Genomic DNA, 17,178 nt, shown 5'->3' with positions numbered 1-17,178 from the left:
TTATTATTATTATTATTTTATTCTAACATTAATGTAGCAGCTACTTCTGGCCTAATGGAAGGCCCAGGCAAGATACCAGGTCACCCGCACAGTGTCATGCATGTCATGACAGGGAGAAAGAGAAGAGGCCTGAATCTCACGTACCTGGATTCATCAAAGGAGATGAGCAATAAGTTTACATATAAGGAAATAAAGAGACATTCCCTACAGTAGCCAATGCACAAACAGAAGAACTATAAACTACACTTGAGGAATTCATTCTTTTAGAATAATAATCTATGTCTGCATTTGATTTAAATGGGCTCAAATTTTAAATAATTTTTTTTTTTTAAGTAAGTAAAATGTTTTGATAATTGGTGCTTTCCTCTTATTTCAGATGCTTCCAGAAGTCAACGGGTTTTGAGGTACATCCATTGGTAAAAAATTCCTCAGGGGCATAGTTTGATGAGTCTGACATTTGAGCATGGAAAATATCGCCCTCCGAAACCTGCAATGAAAAAGGGGAGATCTGGCATTATTCTATAATGACTTGGAATTTTAAAACACTTTCAAATATAACTAATATGCCACTACTGCCAACAGACATTTCCAGATAAATGTTTGCCTCCAATTTTAACATCTGTTACTGAGAACCTTTATAAATGTAGAAAGTATATGGTACAGTTGAAGACCAATTTGTGCCATTGATTGTAAACACTAAAAACATTTAGTAAAAATCAATAATTATGTGTTTAAATGATGCTTCTAATGTCAATTGTGATAATTTATTTCTTTAAATTAAGGATATGAATTTCATGCATCTGTTCTGAGCAAAGGCCTTTTGAAATTAGGGGAGTCTGAGAATGACCTACCTATCCAAAAGAACTATCAATATACTCTGAATTTAAAATGTGTTCTTTTATTTTTCTTCTGTCGTCTGTTTGGTCTTAAAGTTTTTATGTTTTTTCACATGCCTGTAAGTAAAGCTGCTCTCCCAAATATAGGTTTAATAGAATCAGCATTGGCATTCGAAGATCAAATTACTTGACCTCTACTAAGATTTTTATGGTCAAATATCTAAGCAAAGTAGAGGGGTTCATTCCATCTTCTGGCAGCAACAGAAAATGAAATAATCTAAGCTTCCTGAGGAGGCAGGAATGAAATCCTTACCAAGAGTCTTAACAAAGGAGGTAGGAATCTTTCTCTCTTACCCTGAATGACTACCCTCTCCTGAAGCCCTTCATGTTAGCACTGGATTTTTCTCTTGCATCTGAATGGCATGTTTTCTTTCTAGTAAATATACAACTATGCTCCCCAGTTAAGGAGCCCAACATTGCCTTTCCCTGTTCATTTTCTGGTAACAGAACCACTCTTTTCTTTGAAATACCAATTGCATGTATTTTGGGGTGGGGTAACCATGAGAACTAAGCTGAGCCTGCCAGCAACCTTCCAGCAGCTTTTCTGCCAGAGAGCCCTCTGAGATGGAACTCGAATTCGGGGCTGCTTAGCTGGTAGAATGTGGGTTTGGGGTCGCTTGTGACCATCTTTCCCCCATATGGGAAGAACCTGTCACAGAACTGGAGCTCTAGGTATTGTAGGTTCTCCAAGTGCATGAGTCAAATAACTCTTACACTAGTTCAAAGTGAGTTTCTGTCACTCACCACCCCAGAAGTCTTAGATTAGTTGTTGCCTTTTTTAACATTCTTTCTGTATCCATTATTTTGTTCAGAAGCATTTTAGATATTACTTACTTTTTATGAGCAACCACGTAAATACAGGGGTTGTAGAATGTAGAAGATTTTGCAAACAGTGGAGCGATGATGGCCATTGAGGGAGGAATCTTCTTTGGGTCACCAAAAGAAGCCCAGAGGCACACGATCGAATACGGGGACCACGCCACCAGGAACATGAATATCATTATCACAGACATCTGTCAAAGAAATCAACATTTGCCAAACCCAATATCTAAACAGCTAATATATCTAAAATAGCATAAAACTTATCTAGATTGGAATTTGAATAAGTTTATGTTGTTGATGACATAAAAGAAAAACTGCATTTCCCCCCCTCATTGTTCCTTACTCATGTGCAAAAAAAAAGAAGTCACCTATGATGGCAAGAGCTTGTGAAACGGATAGAATGTGACACCAACGTAAAGAATCCTCCATTCTTTTGGTGGGCTAGGGAGGAGTACCAAAGCCGCCTTAGATGAAAAGCAGATTTGTACCCACTCCTACCCCATTTCTAGTAGCTGCGCTGTGGACCCCTGGCATACGCAGAGCAACCCACTGCACAGAACGCAGAAAGCCTCAGCAGTGGCGTGGCAGCCAGCTCTGAATGTGGGGCAGCCCACGGAAGGCAAAACAGAAATCACTGAAATCTGCAAAAGAAGCAGTTGGACTTCTGAATTCCCTCCGCGTTCAGCCAGGCCGCTGCCCTGTCTTCTCCCCAGAAGCACCCAGAAGGTCAATATAAGAGGGAGAAAGCAGGGAAATTTGGGACCAGGGGACACTCGTCTCAGCTGAGAGCTGGAGGGCTGGATGGAAAAGAGGGGGGCTACATGCTGTCCTCTCCATGTTCTGAGCCATAAGCATACAGGTGACAGACTTATATGCCACCCCCCACCCCCCACATGAACGTGAAAGAATCTACTCCTTGGAAACTGACCAGCCCAGAAGAAAATATCTAGAGATACAGATTGTCAGGAAGGCCCCCAAAGAAACATCCCAACCAACGAGCCCACCCAGAGCTTGCAGTCAGCTTTCTAGTGCATCACTCTCGATATGCAAGGACAGTCACTGACCAGCAGACACTGACAGCCAGAGACCAAAACAGTTCAGAAACTCAGGAAAAACAAAAAATGTGATGAACAGAAGGAAAATGGAAATACATACAAAATAACATCACAGAAGTGAGAGAAGATATAAAACAAGAAAGGGAGGCTATTAAAAAGGAGTGAAAAGTATAAACTAATTTTTATCTATAACAACGGGTTTTATCTGATTTATAAAAGAGAGGGTAGAATTTCTAAATGCAATCGAAAGGGCAGGGTAAATGAGGTGAGTCGTGCAAGTGCAGGGTCAAATCCTGTCTTTATTTAATATCTTATATTATGTCTAGTATGGGGTTTTGCATTAATTTTGATTTTTAAAAAAAATACTGCATTAACTTCTTTTTTTATTACTGAGCTTTTTGGTGTCCACTTAAATTTTGCACCCAAGGCTTGAGCCTCACTCTCCTCACCCAATCTCAGACCTGGACAAGGTTGAGGGAATCTCTCAGAAAGTAGAAAAAACAAACAAACAAACAAAAACAAGCAAACAAACAAACCCTAAACAAGGATAACATAGGAGAGAAAATTTTTTTAAAATTAGAAGATAAATGCAGGAGATTAACTATCCAAATAAAAGGAGTTCCAGGAAAAGGGAACAGAGAAAACAAAGCAGGGTGGGAGGTCAGCAGAGAAATAAAACAGGAACTCTCCCAAATGGAGGACCTGGGTCTTCACATTGCAAGCTCCTGCCATGCACCAACACGTGGGTGAATAAAGAGTGACACCAAGCACATCAGTATGAAATTCCAGAAAAGAGACACAGAGACATCCCCACCAGCTTCCAGAGGTAACACACAGGTTGCTACAAAGGCTCAGTCACCAGAATGCTATCAGCCTTCTGAATAGCAACACCAGAAGCTAGGAGACTGTACAGCATGCCTTCAGAATTCTCTGAAAATCATTTTTCTACTTAGAATTCTATACCAGGCAAACAATCAGTCCAATATGATAGTAGAATTTTAAGACATTTTCAGGCATGCAAAATCTTTAAAAATTTACCTCCTGATAACTTTTTCAGGAATCTTCTTGATGTGCTTCACCAAATGAGAAGGAGTGACCAAGAAAAAAGAAGATATGCTACCCAGAAAACAAGAGATCCAACCAAGAGAGAGGCCAGAGGCACTCCCATCTGGTGATGAAGGAGATCTGAGGATGTCACCTTTCTGGACTGTGGTTTTAGACAACAGCTTGTGTAGAGCAGAGCAACAGGCCCAGGAGGACCAGGAAGCAAAGTTCCAAGAAAAGGAGATAGTCTCTGATGCACTTAGAAATACTGAGCAGAAATTGATGCTGCTGGTGAAGAGATTAGAGATGAATTAGTGACAAGTACACAGAACTACAAAGAGAGAGAGAGATGGAAGGAGGGGTGGAAGAAAGGGGGAGAAAGAAGGAGAGAGGAAAAGAAAGAAAGAAAAAATAAACAAATTATTAACTCCACGGGGAAAAAGTTTTATAAAAAATAAATCAAGGTGATCAGTTCTTAAGTTATATAAATGTCCAATCAACTGGGTTGAGCACTTAAAACTAACATACATCAACTGTAATTGAAAAATAAAAAATTATTTTAAATGAAATACAAATCATTGACCCCTACAGAGATCTGCAATAAATAAAATTTAGATAATCACAATAATGTAAAATTGACTCTTCATCTAACCAAACAAGATGAGGAGAAAGGTTGGTGGGGAAGAATAGAAAAGGTTGGTGGTATAAGAGAAAAGAATTATCATTGTCCATAGTAGTAAATCAAGAGGTGATGGCAAACAAAAATATCCAAAACAGCAAATAAGCACATTGTTTAGAAATGTGGAGGCAAACACCAGACAAAAGAGCCAGAGAGTAAGAATTGAGAGGGTGGGGAGGGGTGACTGCAGAGGACATGGGACTACATATGTGTAAAAGCTTGATTACATAAATGAATTCAGCAAGGTAGCAGGATATAAAATTAACACCCAGAAATTGATGGCATTTTTATACACCAATAATGTACTCTCAGAAAGAGAAACCAAAAAAAAAAATTCCTGCCCAGCCGGGCGTGGCTCAGCGGTTGAGCGTCGACCTGGGATCCAGGCGATCAGGGTTCAATTCCCAGTCAGGGCACATGCCCGGGTTGCGGGTCGATCAATGACCCTCTCATCATTGATGTTTCCGTCTCTCTCTCTCCCTCTCCTTTCCTCTCTCTGAAATCAATAAAGATATATTTAAAAAAAAAAAATCCGTTTACCATTGCAACAAAAAAATTAAGATACTTAGGAATAAACCTAACCAGGGAGGTAAAAGACCTATACTCAGAAAACTACAGGACATTGAAAAAAGAAATACAGGAAGATATAAACAAGTGGAAGAATATACCGTGTTCATGGATTGGAAGAATCAACATCATTAAAATGTCCATTCTACCCAAAGCAATCTATAAATTCAATGCAATTGCTATTAAAAATACCATCTGTATATTTCACAGATCTAGAAAAAACACTTCAAAAATTTATATGGAACCAAAAAAGACCCCAAATAGCCACGGCAATCTTGAGAAGGAAGAACAAAGCCACTGTACTCAAAACAGCCTGGCACTGGCACAAGAACAGACATATAGGTCAGTGGAACAGAACAGAGAACCCAGAAATCGACCCATGCCATTATGGTCAATTAATATTTGACAAGAATATACAATGGAGTAAAGAGAACCTCTTCAATAAATGGTGATGGGAAAATTGGACAGGTACATGCAAAAAAATGAAACTAGACCACCAACTTACTTCATACACAAGAATAAACTCAAAATGGTTAAAAGATTTAAATGTAAGACGTGAAACAATAAAATATCCTAGAAGAAAACATAGGCAGCAAAATCTCAGACATCTCTTGTAGCAATATGTTTGCCAATACATCTCCTAGGGCAAGAAAAACAAAGGAGAAAATAAACAAATAAATGGGACTACATCAAAATAAAAAGCTTCTGCACAGCAAAAGAAACCATCAACAAAACCAAAAGGGAGCCCACTATATGGGAAAACATATTTGCCAATGACACATCTGATAAAGGGTTAATATCCAAAATCTATAAGGAATTCATACAACTTAACAAAAGGAAGACAAACATCCAATTAAAAAATGGGCAAAGGACCTAAATAGACACTTCTCCAAAGAGAAATGCTCAGTCACTAATATAAAAAATGCTCAGTCACCAATCATCAGAGAGATGCAAATTAAAACCACAATGAGGTATCACTTCACACCTGTAAGAATGGCTACTGTCAACAAGTCAATGAATGACAGGTACTGGCGAGGGTGTGGAGAAAGGGGAGCCCTGGTACACTGCTGGTGGGAATTCGGACAGGTGCAGCCACTATGGAAAGCAGTATGGAGTTTCCTCAAAAAATTAAAAATTGAACTGCCATTTGGCCCAGTGATCCCACTTCTAGGAACATATCTTAAGAAACCTGAAATATTAATCAGAAAGAATATATGCACCCCTATGTTCATAGCAGTAAAATTTACAATAGCTAAGATCTGGAAACAGCCCAAGTGCCCATCGGTAGATGAGTGGATAAAAAAGCTGTGGGACATTTACACCATGGAATACTACGTAGCTGTAAAGAAGAAGGATCTCTTACCCTTTGAGACAGCATGGAGGGAACTGGAGAGTATTATGCTAAGTGAAATAAGCCAGTCAGAGAAAGACAAGTACCACATGATCTCACTTATATGTGGAATATAATGAACAAAATAAACTGATGAACAAAATGGATCCAGAGACATAGAAGCATGGAACAGACTGAAAGATCTCAGAGGGAAGGTGGGGTGGGGGAGTAAGTGGGAAGAGATTAATCAAAGAATTTATATGCTTATAAGCATAACCTATGGACACAGACATTGGTATGGGGAAGGCCTGGGGGTGGGGTGGATGCAGGGTAGAGAGGATCAATGGGGGAAAAAGAGGAGCATTTGTAATACTTTCAACAATAAAGATAAATTTTTTTAAAAGATTAAATAAATTAATTAAATAAATAAAAGCTTGATTACAAAAATATTTTAAGGATTTTAATGTCTTACCTTTGTTACATCTACCTGATCTGACCAATCTCTGTTGAGGTACTCAGTGCATTTACTAGTAGTGTGACATTTAATGGATCGAGTGACATGGTAATAGCAATAAAACATCACGGTCAAAGGCACAATAAAATTTATTGCAATAACTGTCATCGTGAAAGAAACAAAAGATCTGAAAATAAGAAAAGGGAATCATTAAATCACTACTTGTTTAATGTACTAAATAGGAGAAGGGAAACAGAATAATTATTAGAAATAATACTAGCATCGTCCAGCAGTCATTATAATACTAAATGACTTGGGAAGTATATTTGACTTTTAGGCCGTTTAGACTAGGGATTGACAAACTATGGCTTATGGGCCAAATCCAGCCTGTCTTCTATCTTGTGAATAAAGTTTTGTTGGAACCACATTTATTTAGATATTGTCTATGGCTACTTCACAGGCAGAGTTGAATGGTTGTAACAGAGACCATTTTGCCTGTAAAGACTCAGAATATTTACTTGTCAACCATTTACAGAAAGAGTTTAGATTTCGATTTCGATTGGGAGTTAGAAGTTTTCTATTTGTCTTTCTGAGTAATCGCTCACTTTCTTTAACAAACTAGATTATCCTCTTTTCCCTGGCAAACAGAGAAGAGCTTCACCAACTACCAAGCGAATACTTGCAGCAATGGTGCTTTGGCTGCGTGATTCTCTGAAGACGCTTTTTCACCAGGTCATTTTGAAAAGGTAGGAAGGAGTCGGCCTCGGCTTTTGCCAGAGCCACACGCTGTCTAGTGACACGAACGCTCCCTTACCCCTCTCAGGCTCTCCCCCTGAGGTGCATATATCAGAAGGGTGCTCTGTATCCCCTTTGAGCCAGAGGAGAGGAAAGAAGGGACAGAGTGAGGGGGCCAGGGGGAGCTGGGTGGCCTTTACTTGCAAACAAGCATAATTCAAACCTGGAATCACATCACCACTACCAAGGACGCCCTTCGCCACTCTGTACAAAAAACATTTGACCTGAGCTTAAATTAGAAATGGGGAGGAAATGTCTACATTAGAAACATTTGATTAGAAAGTGTAAAAGTGTCTCTTACAGATCATTTTCCCGCCAGTTTATGGTACAGGTGGCCCCAGTGGGATCTGGGGCATAACTGGCCCACCCGATGATAGGCATCAAAGCCCAAAAGAGGCCATTGATCCAGGCCCCCAGAATCATGCCGACGTAAGTGTGGGTGGTCATTCTTCCTATGAACAAACATATGAAATATTAGCGTCATTGGCCAATAATGGATTTCACATCCTCACTGTGCTTTAACTGATGATGCAAAGCTGTTATCAAGTAGATCGTTTACAGCGCACTTTAGCTCGCTCGACGCCTATCCACGTGGGTGAAAGGATCACCCAGAGGATGAGCAGAGAGAAGCACTTTCCAGGCCTAAGGGAGCAGCGTCTACAAAGACCCCAAAGTGAGAGGGGGTGGCTAGGACCCCAAAGTGAGAGGGCCCTAGCCAAAGCTAGCAAGGTAGCAGGGCCTTGGAAGGCGATCATGAAATTTGGATTTTATTCTAAGTGTAATAGGAAATCATTTAAATTTTTGAACAAGGATTGTCAGAGAAATAAAGCTAACCACGACCACAGCCCATTACACTTACATTTTAAAGTGAATGTGTGTCAAGTGGTACTTAGGCAAGACACAGATTCACTGAGAAAAGTGCTGTACCTGCGTCAGCACAGCAAACTGTCAGGTATCGATCCACGGCCACGACTGTGAGTAATCCAATGCTTGCCATTCCAAAAAAGATATTCAATCCAGCATAAATCTGAAAATCAAAATTGCAAAGAATCCACCATTCTACACACCTTCCAAGAGACATTTACATTTTTATCCCATTGCTAGAATTATTTTAAATGCATTAAATGCTTTTTATTGTGCTGATTTGAAAATACATCTTCCATTGTCCAATTGTAACTGGTTTAATAAGCAAATTTAAGGAAAGTGTTTTGAGACTTCATTAATTAAACTAAACTTTTTTTAAATGTTAAGACTTGAAGTAAAACATCTGTACAACATACTTTATAGACAGGATGCAAAGCAAACCATAAATTAGATACAGTGCATATAACCAACAAAAGATTAGTATTTAGAAGTAGACAATTCAATAAGGGGAAAAGACAAACAGAAAAATAGGCTAATCATGCAAGAGGAAACCTCAATGTCTGTGACATAAAAAAAGATGTATGCCACATTATGTATTCAAAGAAGTGAAAATTATAGACACCATTTTACACCCATCAAAATGATACAAATTAAAAAGTCTGACAATCCCAAGCATTGGGGAGAATGTGTAGTAGCAGAAGTTCTTGCAAGTGGCACAACCATTTTGGAGAGCAACTTGGCCACATCTGATAAAGTTGAAGATGAACATTCTCTACAACCCAACCAAACTCTCCTAAGCAATGTGTCTAAAGAAACTCTCACGTATTGTAGGACACACGTATAAGAACATTCACTGAAGCCTTTTTGACGACAGAAGAGAATTGGGAATAAATGCTCAATAACAGAAAAATGAGTGTGTTGGGTTATGTTCATAAAATGAGTGAGTTACAGCTACCTACATCAACACGGCTAACCCTCAAAAATATTGAATAATGAAAGTTGCATAATGCAAACAATATATTGTTTATACAAAATTTAAAACATTCAGGCAGTATTTAGTTTATGTACACATAAATATGTAATAAGATAGAAAAACATTCATGGGCGAGAATGAAATAAGATTGGGATAGTGTGCAATGACCTTCAAACGTATTTATAAAAAATTTTTATCTTTAAAAATAAAAACAACCTGAAGCACATATTGAAAAACATTAAGATTTGACAAAACTGATTGGTCTATACATGGGTATTTATCATTCTCTATTAGTCTCATTTTACTCTTTATGATTTTATAGCTTAAAATAGTAAACAGTTTAAAAATCAAACCAATAGTCTTTATTTGCCTACTATCTTAACACAAATTAGTATTAATTTATCTTCTTGTCAGTAAAAACAATGCTGATGTGTTTAACAGCAATTCTCACGGAAGACTTTCTATATTTAAAAAAATCAATAATGTGGGTGGCTTAACTATGTTACTTAGATATGATGATATATCATTAATATTTGCTGTTTCAAATGAAAGCAGGGCATTTGTTTTTGAACTTGCAATATGCAAGCTTTCATTTGAATATGTAAGTTTTTGCTTTTCTTCTCTAGTTGAACATTAATTTTTTGTTAGTTTGTTTTTTTCCTTTGGGTTGGGGAAATTTTTAAAAAATAGTGATGACTAGTAATGTCATGTCTCTTATTAAAGAATATATGTCCCAGTCACTCCTGAAACTATTTTCAATGAAAGCACTATACCTATTATCTTATATAATCTTATTTTATTGAAACCCTTGGGATTTTTTTTGACATTTAAATTTGTATCTCTTTAATGTACTTTATTTAGCTTTCATTCCAAAGACCTCCAATACCTGACATCCTGCATGTCCAAATTTCCAACTTCCATGCAGATCTGAAGCAGCAGACATGGGATAGCCAATGCTACTGACCCCTATATCGGTAACAGCCAGGTTAATGATAATTGCATTTGTGGGTGTCCGAAGTTCCTTGTACTTAATGAAGATGCCCAGAACTATTACGTTGCTGAGGATACTTATCATACCTAAGAACATACACAAAAATATTATATACTATGTTTATTTTAAAGGTTTAAAACTAGTGTCAAAATTAAATATTTAAGCTCCTTTTATGTATACATATGTTCATTGCAGCATTATTTACAACAGCCAATTTACAGAAGCAGCCTAAAGGTCCATCAGTAGGTGAGTGGATAAAGTGGTGCATAGATACAATGGAATTTGAATCAGCCATAAAAAAAATGAAGTCTTGCCATCTGCAGCAACATGGGTGGACCTACAGTGCACTGCGCTGAGTGAAATCAAGTCAGTCAGAGGACAAATGCCTTAGGATTTCACCTATATGTGGAATCTAACAATCAAAATAAATGAACAAACAAAACAGAAACAAGCTCATAGATACTGAGGACATTTTGACGGCTGCCAGGTGGAAGAGGGCTGGAGGGATGGGTGAAAAGGGGGAAGGGATTAGGAAGCAGAAATTGGCAGTTGCAAAATAGTCATGGGGATGTAAAGTACAGCACAGGGAATACAGTCATAATATTGTTAATAACCATGTACGGTGTCAGATGGGTACTAGATTTGTCAGGTGATCACTGCAATCACGTCCACATTGTCACAGTGAAGAAGCCCCGCTCAAGTGTTGCACACACTATCTGATTCCCGGGGCCAGGAGGAGGGCGAGGCGAGGCTGGGCTCAGACCTGAGGTGGGCACCGCCTTACATTTTGTGCCAGAGGCACATCACATGCCTCACTCTAGTCCTTGGCCTGATGACCCAATCTATATGACATTCTGGAAAAGGCAGAGAGAAACAAAGGAGTAGAAAGCAGATGAGTGCTTGCCGGGGCCTGGGGTGGGGAAAAGGTTGGCTACAGAGAAGAAAGGGGGAATTTGGTGGGGGGAAGGGAGGGGGTAGAATGTCACCTGATTGTGGTGCTGGTAACATGACTATGCATTTGTCCACACTCATGGAACACACCCAAAAGAGTGAATTTTAGTCCATGTTCATTGCAAAAAGTGACTAAAAAGAAAGAAAAAAAATCCAGGGGAGCCCTGGCCGTTTTGGCTCGGTGGTTAGAGGGTCGTCCTGCAGACTGAAGGGTCCGGGGTTCGATTCGACCAAAGGCAGGTACCCGGGTCGCAGGCCCGATCCCCAGCCCCCGAGGGGGAGCGTGCAGAAGGCAACCAATTGATGTGTCTCCTTCACATTGATGCTCCTCTTTCTCTCCCTCCCTTCCGCTCTCTCTGAAAAGCAATGGAAAAATATCCTTGGTTGACGATTGAAAAATTTAAAAAATCCAGGGGAGAGTATGCAGTAATTTTTGGTATTTTCGTGTAAAACATCAAAATGCCAGTTGCTTCCAAGTATATTGCTTCCAAATATATCACAAGTACATTGCCCAACCCACTGTTTTAAAAACACGGTATACATTTCTGTACTGTTTGGATAATTTACAATAAAAATATATTACTTTGTAATCCAAAAAACAAAGAGAAAAAGACAAAGTTTTTTTCACAAGGATGTTTATCACAGCCCTATTTATAACAAAGGAATAAACTAAATGCTCAAGACTGGAGAGGTTAAATAAATTGTAGAACAGCCATGTGATGGAATCATACTGATTACAAGAATTTTTACATAGCATTATATCACAGGGAAATGCTTATGAGACAAAATCAAATGTAAAAGGAAGCACAGGTGATGTATATACAGCATGGTGTTCACTATGTTAAAATTTTTGCACAGAAAAGAGTGGAAGGAAATAAATCAAAATGTTAGCTGTAAATAAATAAATGTAAAGAATTAAAAAGCCCCTTCCAAAACATAGCAAATCCATTTTAATTCATTGATTTGAAGAGGTCTAGTTGTTCTTAAAACGAGTTCCATATCTTCACAGTCCTTCTGTAAAACAGAAATAAGAACCATGGACGTGGACAACAGTGTGGTGATTGTGGGAGGGGAGGCGGGAGGGGAGCTGGCGGAGGAGGAAGAGGGCATAGAGGAGATAAACAGCGATGGAAAAAATAAAATGAATAGAAATAAGAACATTAAAACATGAAGAATCTGCCAATTGCACAAACCAGCGCTGAAGACTGGTTATCATGTCACCACTATTAATCACGGTCCTTGAAATTCTTCCCTTGCCTTTCGTGATAGCCCTGCTGATCTTTAGGATATATGTAGGACTCTGCCTTTTTATTTGGCACCATAACTTCCCCCTCCTCCTTCCTTCCTTAGGTCTGAGACTCTCTCTGTAGTTTCCCTTCTCAAGCCTCAGCTATCATATACTATCATCGTACAAGCTCTTCTGTGACTTTCCAGCCCCAACCCAAGCTCCAGCTCCATATCCCTTTTTTTTAAAAAATATATACCTTTATTGATTTCAGAGAGAAGAAAGGAGAGGGAGAGAGAGAAACATCAATGATGAGAGAGTCATTGATCGGCTGCCTCCTGCACGCTCCCAACTGGGGATGGAGCCCGCAACCCGGGCATGTGCCCTGACCGGGAATCAAACCCCGATCGCCTGGATCCTAGGTCGATGCTCAACCGCTGAGCCACACCCGGCTGGGCATCTATATCCCTTTCTGTTCACCTAGCTGCCATTCAACATTTATGAAGTATCTGTGTGTTAAGATCCTGTGTCTGTTCCAATATTAGCTGGAATTCAACATGTCCAATCTGAGCTCTTTACCCAGCACACACCCTGCAAGGTCTGGCTGCCGAGAGGAGTAGGGCTGGCTTTCACGTACGTTGGGAAGACTCACAGGTGATGTCATCCCTGCCAAGTTTCCGGCTGCGGATCTGACTCTTAGCCTTGTAGGTGCAGAAACTCAATGTTGTTGGTGTCCCAGAATTGGCTGAACTGGGGTAAGACAGATGACTGAACCTCTTCATCGGAATGCCAGTGTATTAACTTACAAAGAGAATATTGTTGAGTGACCAGATGTGCGTGTTAGCCTGACTGACACCCCCTACATGCTACGAGAAATGCCTAAGTTTCCCATAAGCCTGATGTGGGCCATACAGGGTGCTGAAGGTGGGGGTGGGGTGGTTAGATTTTATCTGAGAGATGCTAGAAGCATTCCTGGATTCCTCGGGGCTAAAGGAGGGTCGGCAACAGAAGGAGAGTTGTGTTCACGATCCTGAAGAGAAACTGGTGAGCAACCCCCTGCTATTGTCTGAGATTGCTCGAGTTGGTATAGTTAAAATCTATGAGAAAGAGGAAATTAAAAATGAAAAATCTAAATAGGTTCTTAGTAAAAGTAACAGATAAAATGGATGTTTTGACTGAATTCTGTTCCTCATAGTTTTGGGTTTGATTGGGAAGTATGAGTGTTCTGTCAAAGGTGGGAAATCAAAGGAGCTTAAGAATAATAGGTGTTTGAACAAAAGCACGAAGGGGTTAGATATGCTCCCTCCAGTTCACCTACCCAGAACACAAGCAAACACGTATTCACGGCAGTGTGAGGGCTCTAGAGCCAAAATGCCTGCGTTCAAATCCTGATCTAACCACTTAGTAGATGTGTGTTGCAAGTTACCTAAACTCTTCATCTGTGTAAATGGGGAGAATAAAACTTATTCACTTACTGAGTTAGCATAAGGGTGAGTTATTCTGTACACGTAAGTATTTAGAGCAGTGCTTGGTATACACCAACTATTCAAATAATGATACTAGTAGTAGTAGCAGTAGTAGAGGTGGTGCTGGTCATATAGTCATCGGAGTCATAGTACTAAGATTACTGCTCTTAATGCTACAGAGATTACAGCCACGTGGAAAGTTTTCTTAATATGAAATTTTTTTTGCACACTATTTTTGTAACCAGATCAAAAATGATGGCTTTTATTTGTCATCTACAAAAAACTAACTAACCCAAAAGTTAATATGGAGATTTTCTCTTTAACATATTGTTTTCTCGGACGGTTGCCACCCACACACAAAATCAAAAATAGAACCTGTCCAGTACTTCTCATACAAAGGTATTCAAAGGAGCAAGTTAGCATATCACTAAAATTTACAAAAACTAACGGAGGAACCACAATTTCTAGCACAGAAGTAATCTCTAACTGTGAATTGTGGGGAAACTAAGAATTACAAAGAATAGACTGGGTACAGTAGGCTTTGTTTTACTTTTCACTCTGCTTGTGAATATATTGGAAAATATTTATAAATCGATCCAAAAGTAAGTTATTCTAAAATGCATTACTGAGCATACTTGGAAATAAGGTGACTGCTCAGTATAAAACTTATACTATAATTCATCCTACACATAAAGAAGATAAGCCCAGAACTATTGTCATTTCCTCCTTCCCTTCTTTTTGACAAACAAGTCTTTATCTTAATCCAATATGTGCATTGACGAGTGTGTGCATGTGGGGAGGAAGAAACAAATATTTGTCCAACATCTACCATATGTGTCATTAAATTTTACCCTTCACACCCAGCAGGACAAGTAGCTTGCGCTTATCTACATGAGAAAGCGAAAGAACAAAAGGTTAAAGAAGTTGCTCACTGCTGCGGTGACACTAAAGGGTGAGACCTTGTCAATACAGCGCCCTGGAATGAGCTGAATTTTCAAACTCCGTCCTCAGTGACTGACGGTATACTCTGCTCTCTCTTTTTATGCCTTTAATTTTCTTTCCAGGACCTTTCGATCTTAACTAGATTCCACCACCAAGGACAAAACTACAAAAAATATGTATGAGAATAGTAAAAGACATAAAAATACATTTTTGCCACAGTGCACGGTCTTCCCCAATACAAACTTGACCAAATAGATTATCAAAGAATTATAATTTTACAGAAAATTCTTCTCAGCCCCACTTCGTTGCTCTCGCATTATGTATCAAGATTCAAATTAGCCCTAGCCCAGTAGCTCAGTTGGTTAGAGCATCGGCCTGCTACGCCAAGATTTGGGTTCAATCCCCGCTCAGGGCACACACGAGAATCAACCAATGAATGCACAAATTAGTGGAACAACAGCTCGATGTTTCTCTTTCTCTCCCTCCTCCTCTCTCTAAAATCAATACACTTTTTAAAAAAGATTCAAAGTAACTTGTGACATTAACCACCATTAATCTCACCTACATTCTCTTATTTGATCTTTACAGCCAGGAAAGAGAGCAAGAATCACCACCCTTATTTACATGAGCCCCTCCCCCACTCAGAAAAGATACTTGACTTCAGGAGGTTGGCCAACATTATGGAACTTGGAACATGATCTCGAAACCCATGCTCTTCCTACTGCCTTACACTGAAATCCTCTGCTTTTCTTCACCAGCTTGAAAGCAAAAGTACCGTTAATAGAGTAATTAAACATCCATACCTGCCATAATCAAGTAAGTTGCAACAATATTGTGTTCAGTCTGTGAAAAGACCGAGCCATTTTCAGAGTCTGAATGGTTGCCTAAATTATTCTTTAGCATTTTTGGAGGGAAGGTATTGAGACAGCCTTCATAATAAGACTTCAATAATTATGTTATAAAGCCACCGAGGAAAGAATTTTCAGAACCAATCACTTCCACTTCAAGACCTCAAAGAATAGCCTTTTCATAAAGGCCCTCCCTTAACAAATGTGATTGGGCTAAAGAGGAAAGGATTTTAATTCCCACAGCAAGTGAAAAGCTTATTAACAAAATAAATACCAAACCACACATTTTAACCAATCTGGGCATCATCCTTACATATCTAAGGAGATTATCAAGTGCAAATATCCTATTTAAACAATAAACAAACTCAGAAAATCAGTGCAGGAGCTGACTTAACTGTTCTCTGCTGGAAATCAGTTCTGAAATTAAGAGCCAGGCTTTGTTTTCAGTTGACCCTTTAAAGTTTTTCCATTTCAATTTCTTTTGTTTTTTTCCACAAGAATTTAAGAGACAAATAAAGAAGTAATCTTCCCCATCCTTCCAAATCTCATGGACCTAAAGGTAATAATATTGTTTGGTTTATACCCTTTCTGCTTTTCTTTGCTCACACAAATATATTCATACAAGGGTTTGAGTTTTCCCCACTTTCTTAAAAGCAAAAATGGGGAGCTATGTATATATAAAATCATTCTGTAATTTGTTTTCCCCTAAAGCTATATCATATATTCCAGGTCTATAAATCTAAGTCTGATTTATTAATAGCTACATATTTCATAGTATGGGTATAGCATGATCTACTTCACAATCCACCTCAGTTAATTTACCCTATATTTTAATATGCACAAGTAATTACCTGATAATAATAAGCACTGTATATATCAGCCAAGTACCTGGATTCATTCATCTTGTAAAGTATAGGATAATTCTAATATTCTGGACTATCTTGTTATAACTCAAAAAATATGTTGTATAAGTGGGTTACAATCTAACATGAACATTTATTCTTAGACTAAGATATTTCCAACACCTTTTCCCCCATTCTTTTATGCCATATAATATTAAAATTTGATTCTCTTAAAATCGGTAACTTTAGAGAAATGCTAGATGCACCGAAGTTAAGTGTAAGCATGACAGAACCACTAGAGGGCTGTATTTCCCCATTTAACTTAACTGTATAAATCTTAGAATGGCACAGCAAGGGATCAAAGAGAATCTTTTTGCTTCAATTCTCTCAGCTGTATACAAACTGAAGCAGTTGAACCAGGCTGGGTGACCTGT

At 38.7% G+C, this 17,178-nt stretch overlaps 1 protein-coding gene across 1 annotated transcript; it reads right to left on the bottom strand.

Moving 5' to 3' along the window:
* Nucleotides 1–372: 372 nt before the first annotated feature.
* Nucleotides 373–15,973, bottom strand: RRH (retinal pigment epithelium-derived rhodopsin homolog; the record flags this gene model as incomplete). Its single annotated transcript, XM_081150496.1, has 7 exons — nt 15,858–15,973; nt 10,366–10,556; nt 8,570–8,669; nt 7,944–8,094; nt 6,866–7,034; nt 1,731–1,909; nt 373–487 (listed from the first exon to the last, which is right to left on the bottom strand). Exons 1-7 carry the CDS (start codon nt 15,955–15,957, stop codon nt 373–375), a joined length of 1,005 nt encoding a protein of 334 aa, XP_081006622.1. The 5' UTR covers nt 15,958–15,973.
* Between the last annotated feature and the right edge of the window lie 1,205 nt (nt 15,974–17,178).

The sequence above is a fragment of the Miniopterus schreibersii genome (assembly GCF_964146895.1).
Source record: "Miniopterus schreibersii genome assembly, chromosome: 1".
Lineage (NCBI taxonomy): Eukaryota > Metazoa > Chordata > Mammalia > Chiroptera > Miniopteridae > Miniopterus > Miniopterus schreibersii.
The sequence above is the reverse complement of the archived record's forward strand: the minus strand, read 5'-3'. Positions and strand labels throughout refer to the sequence as shown.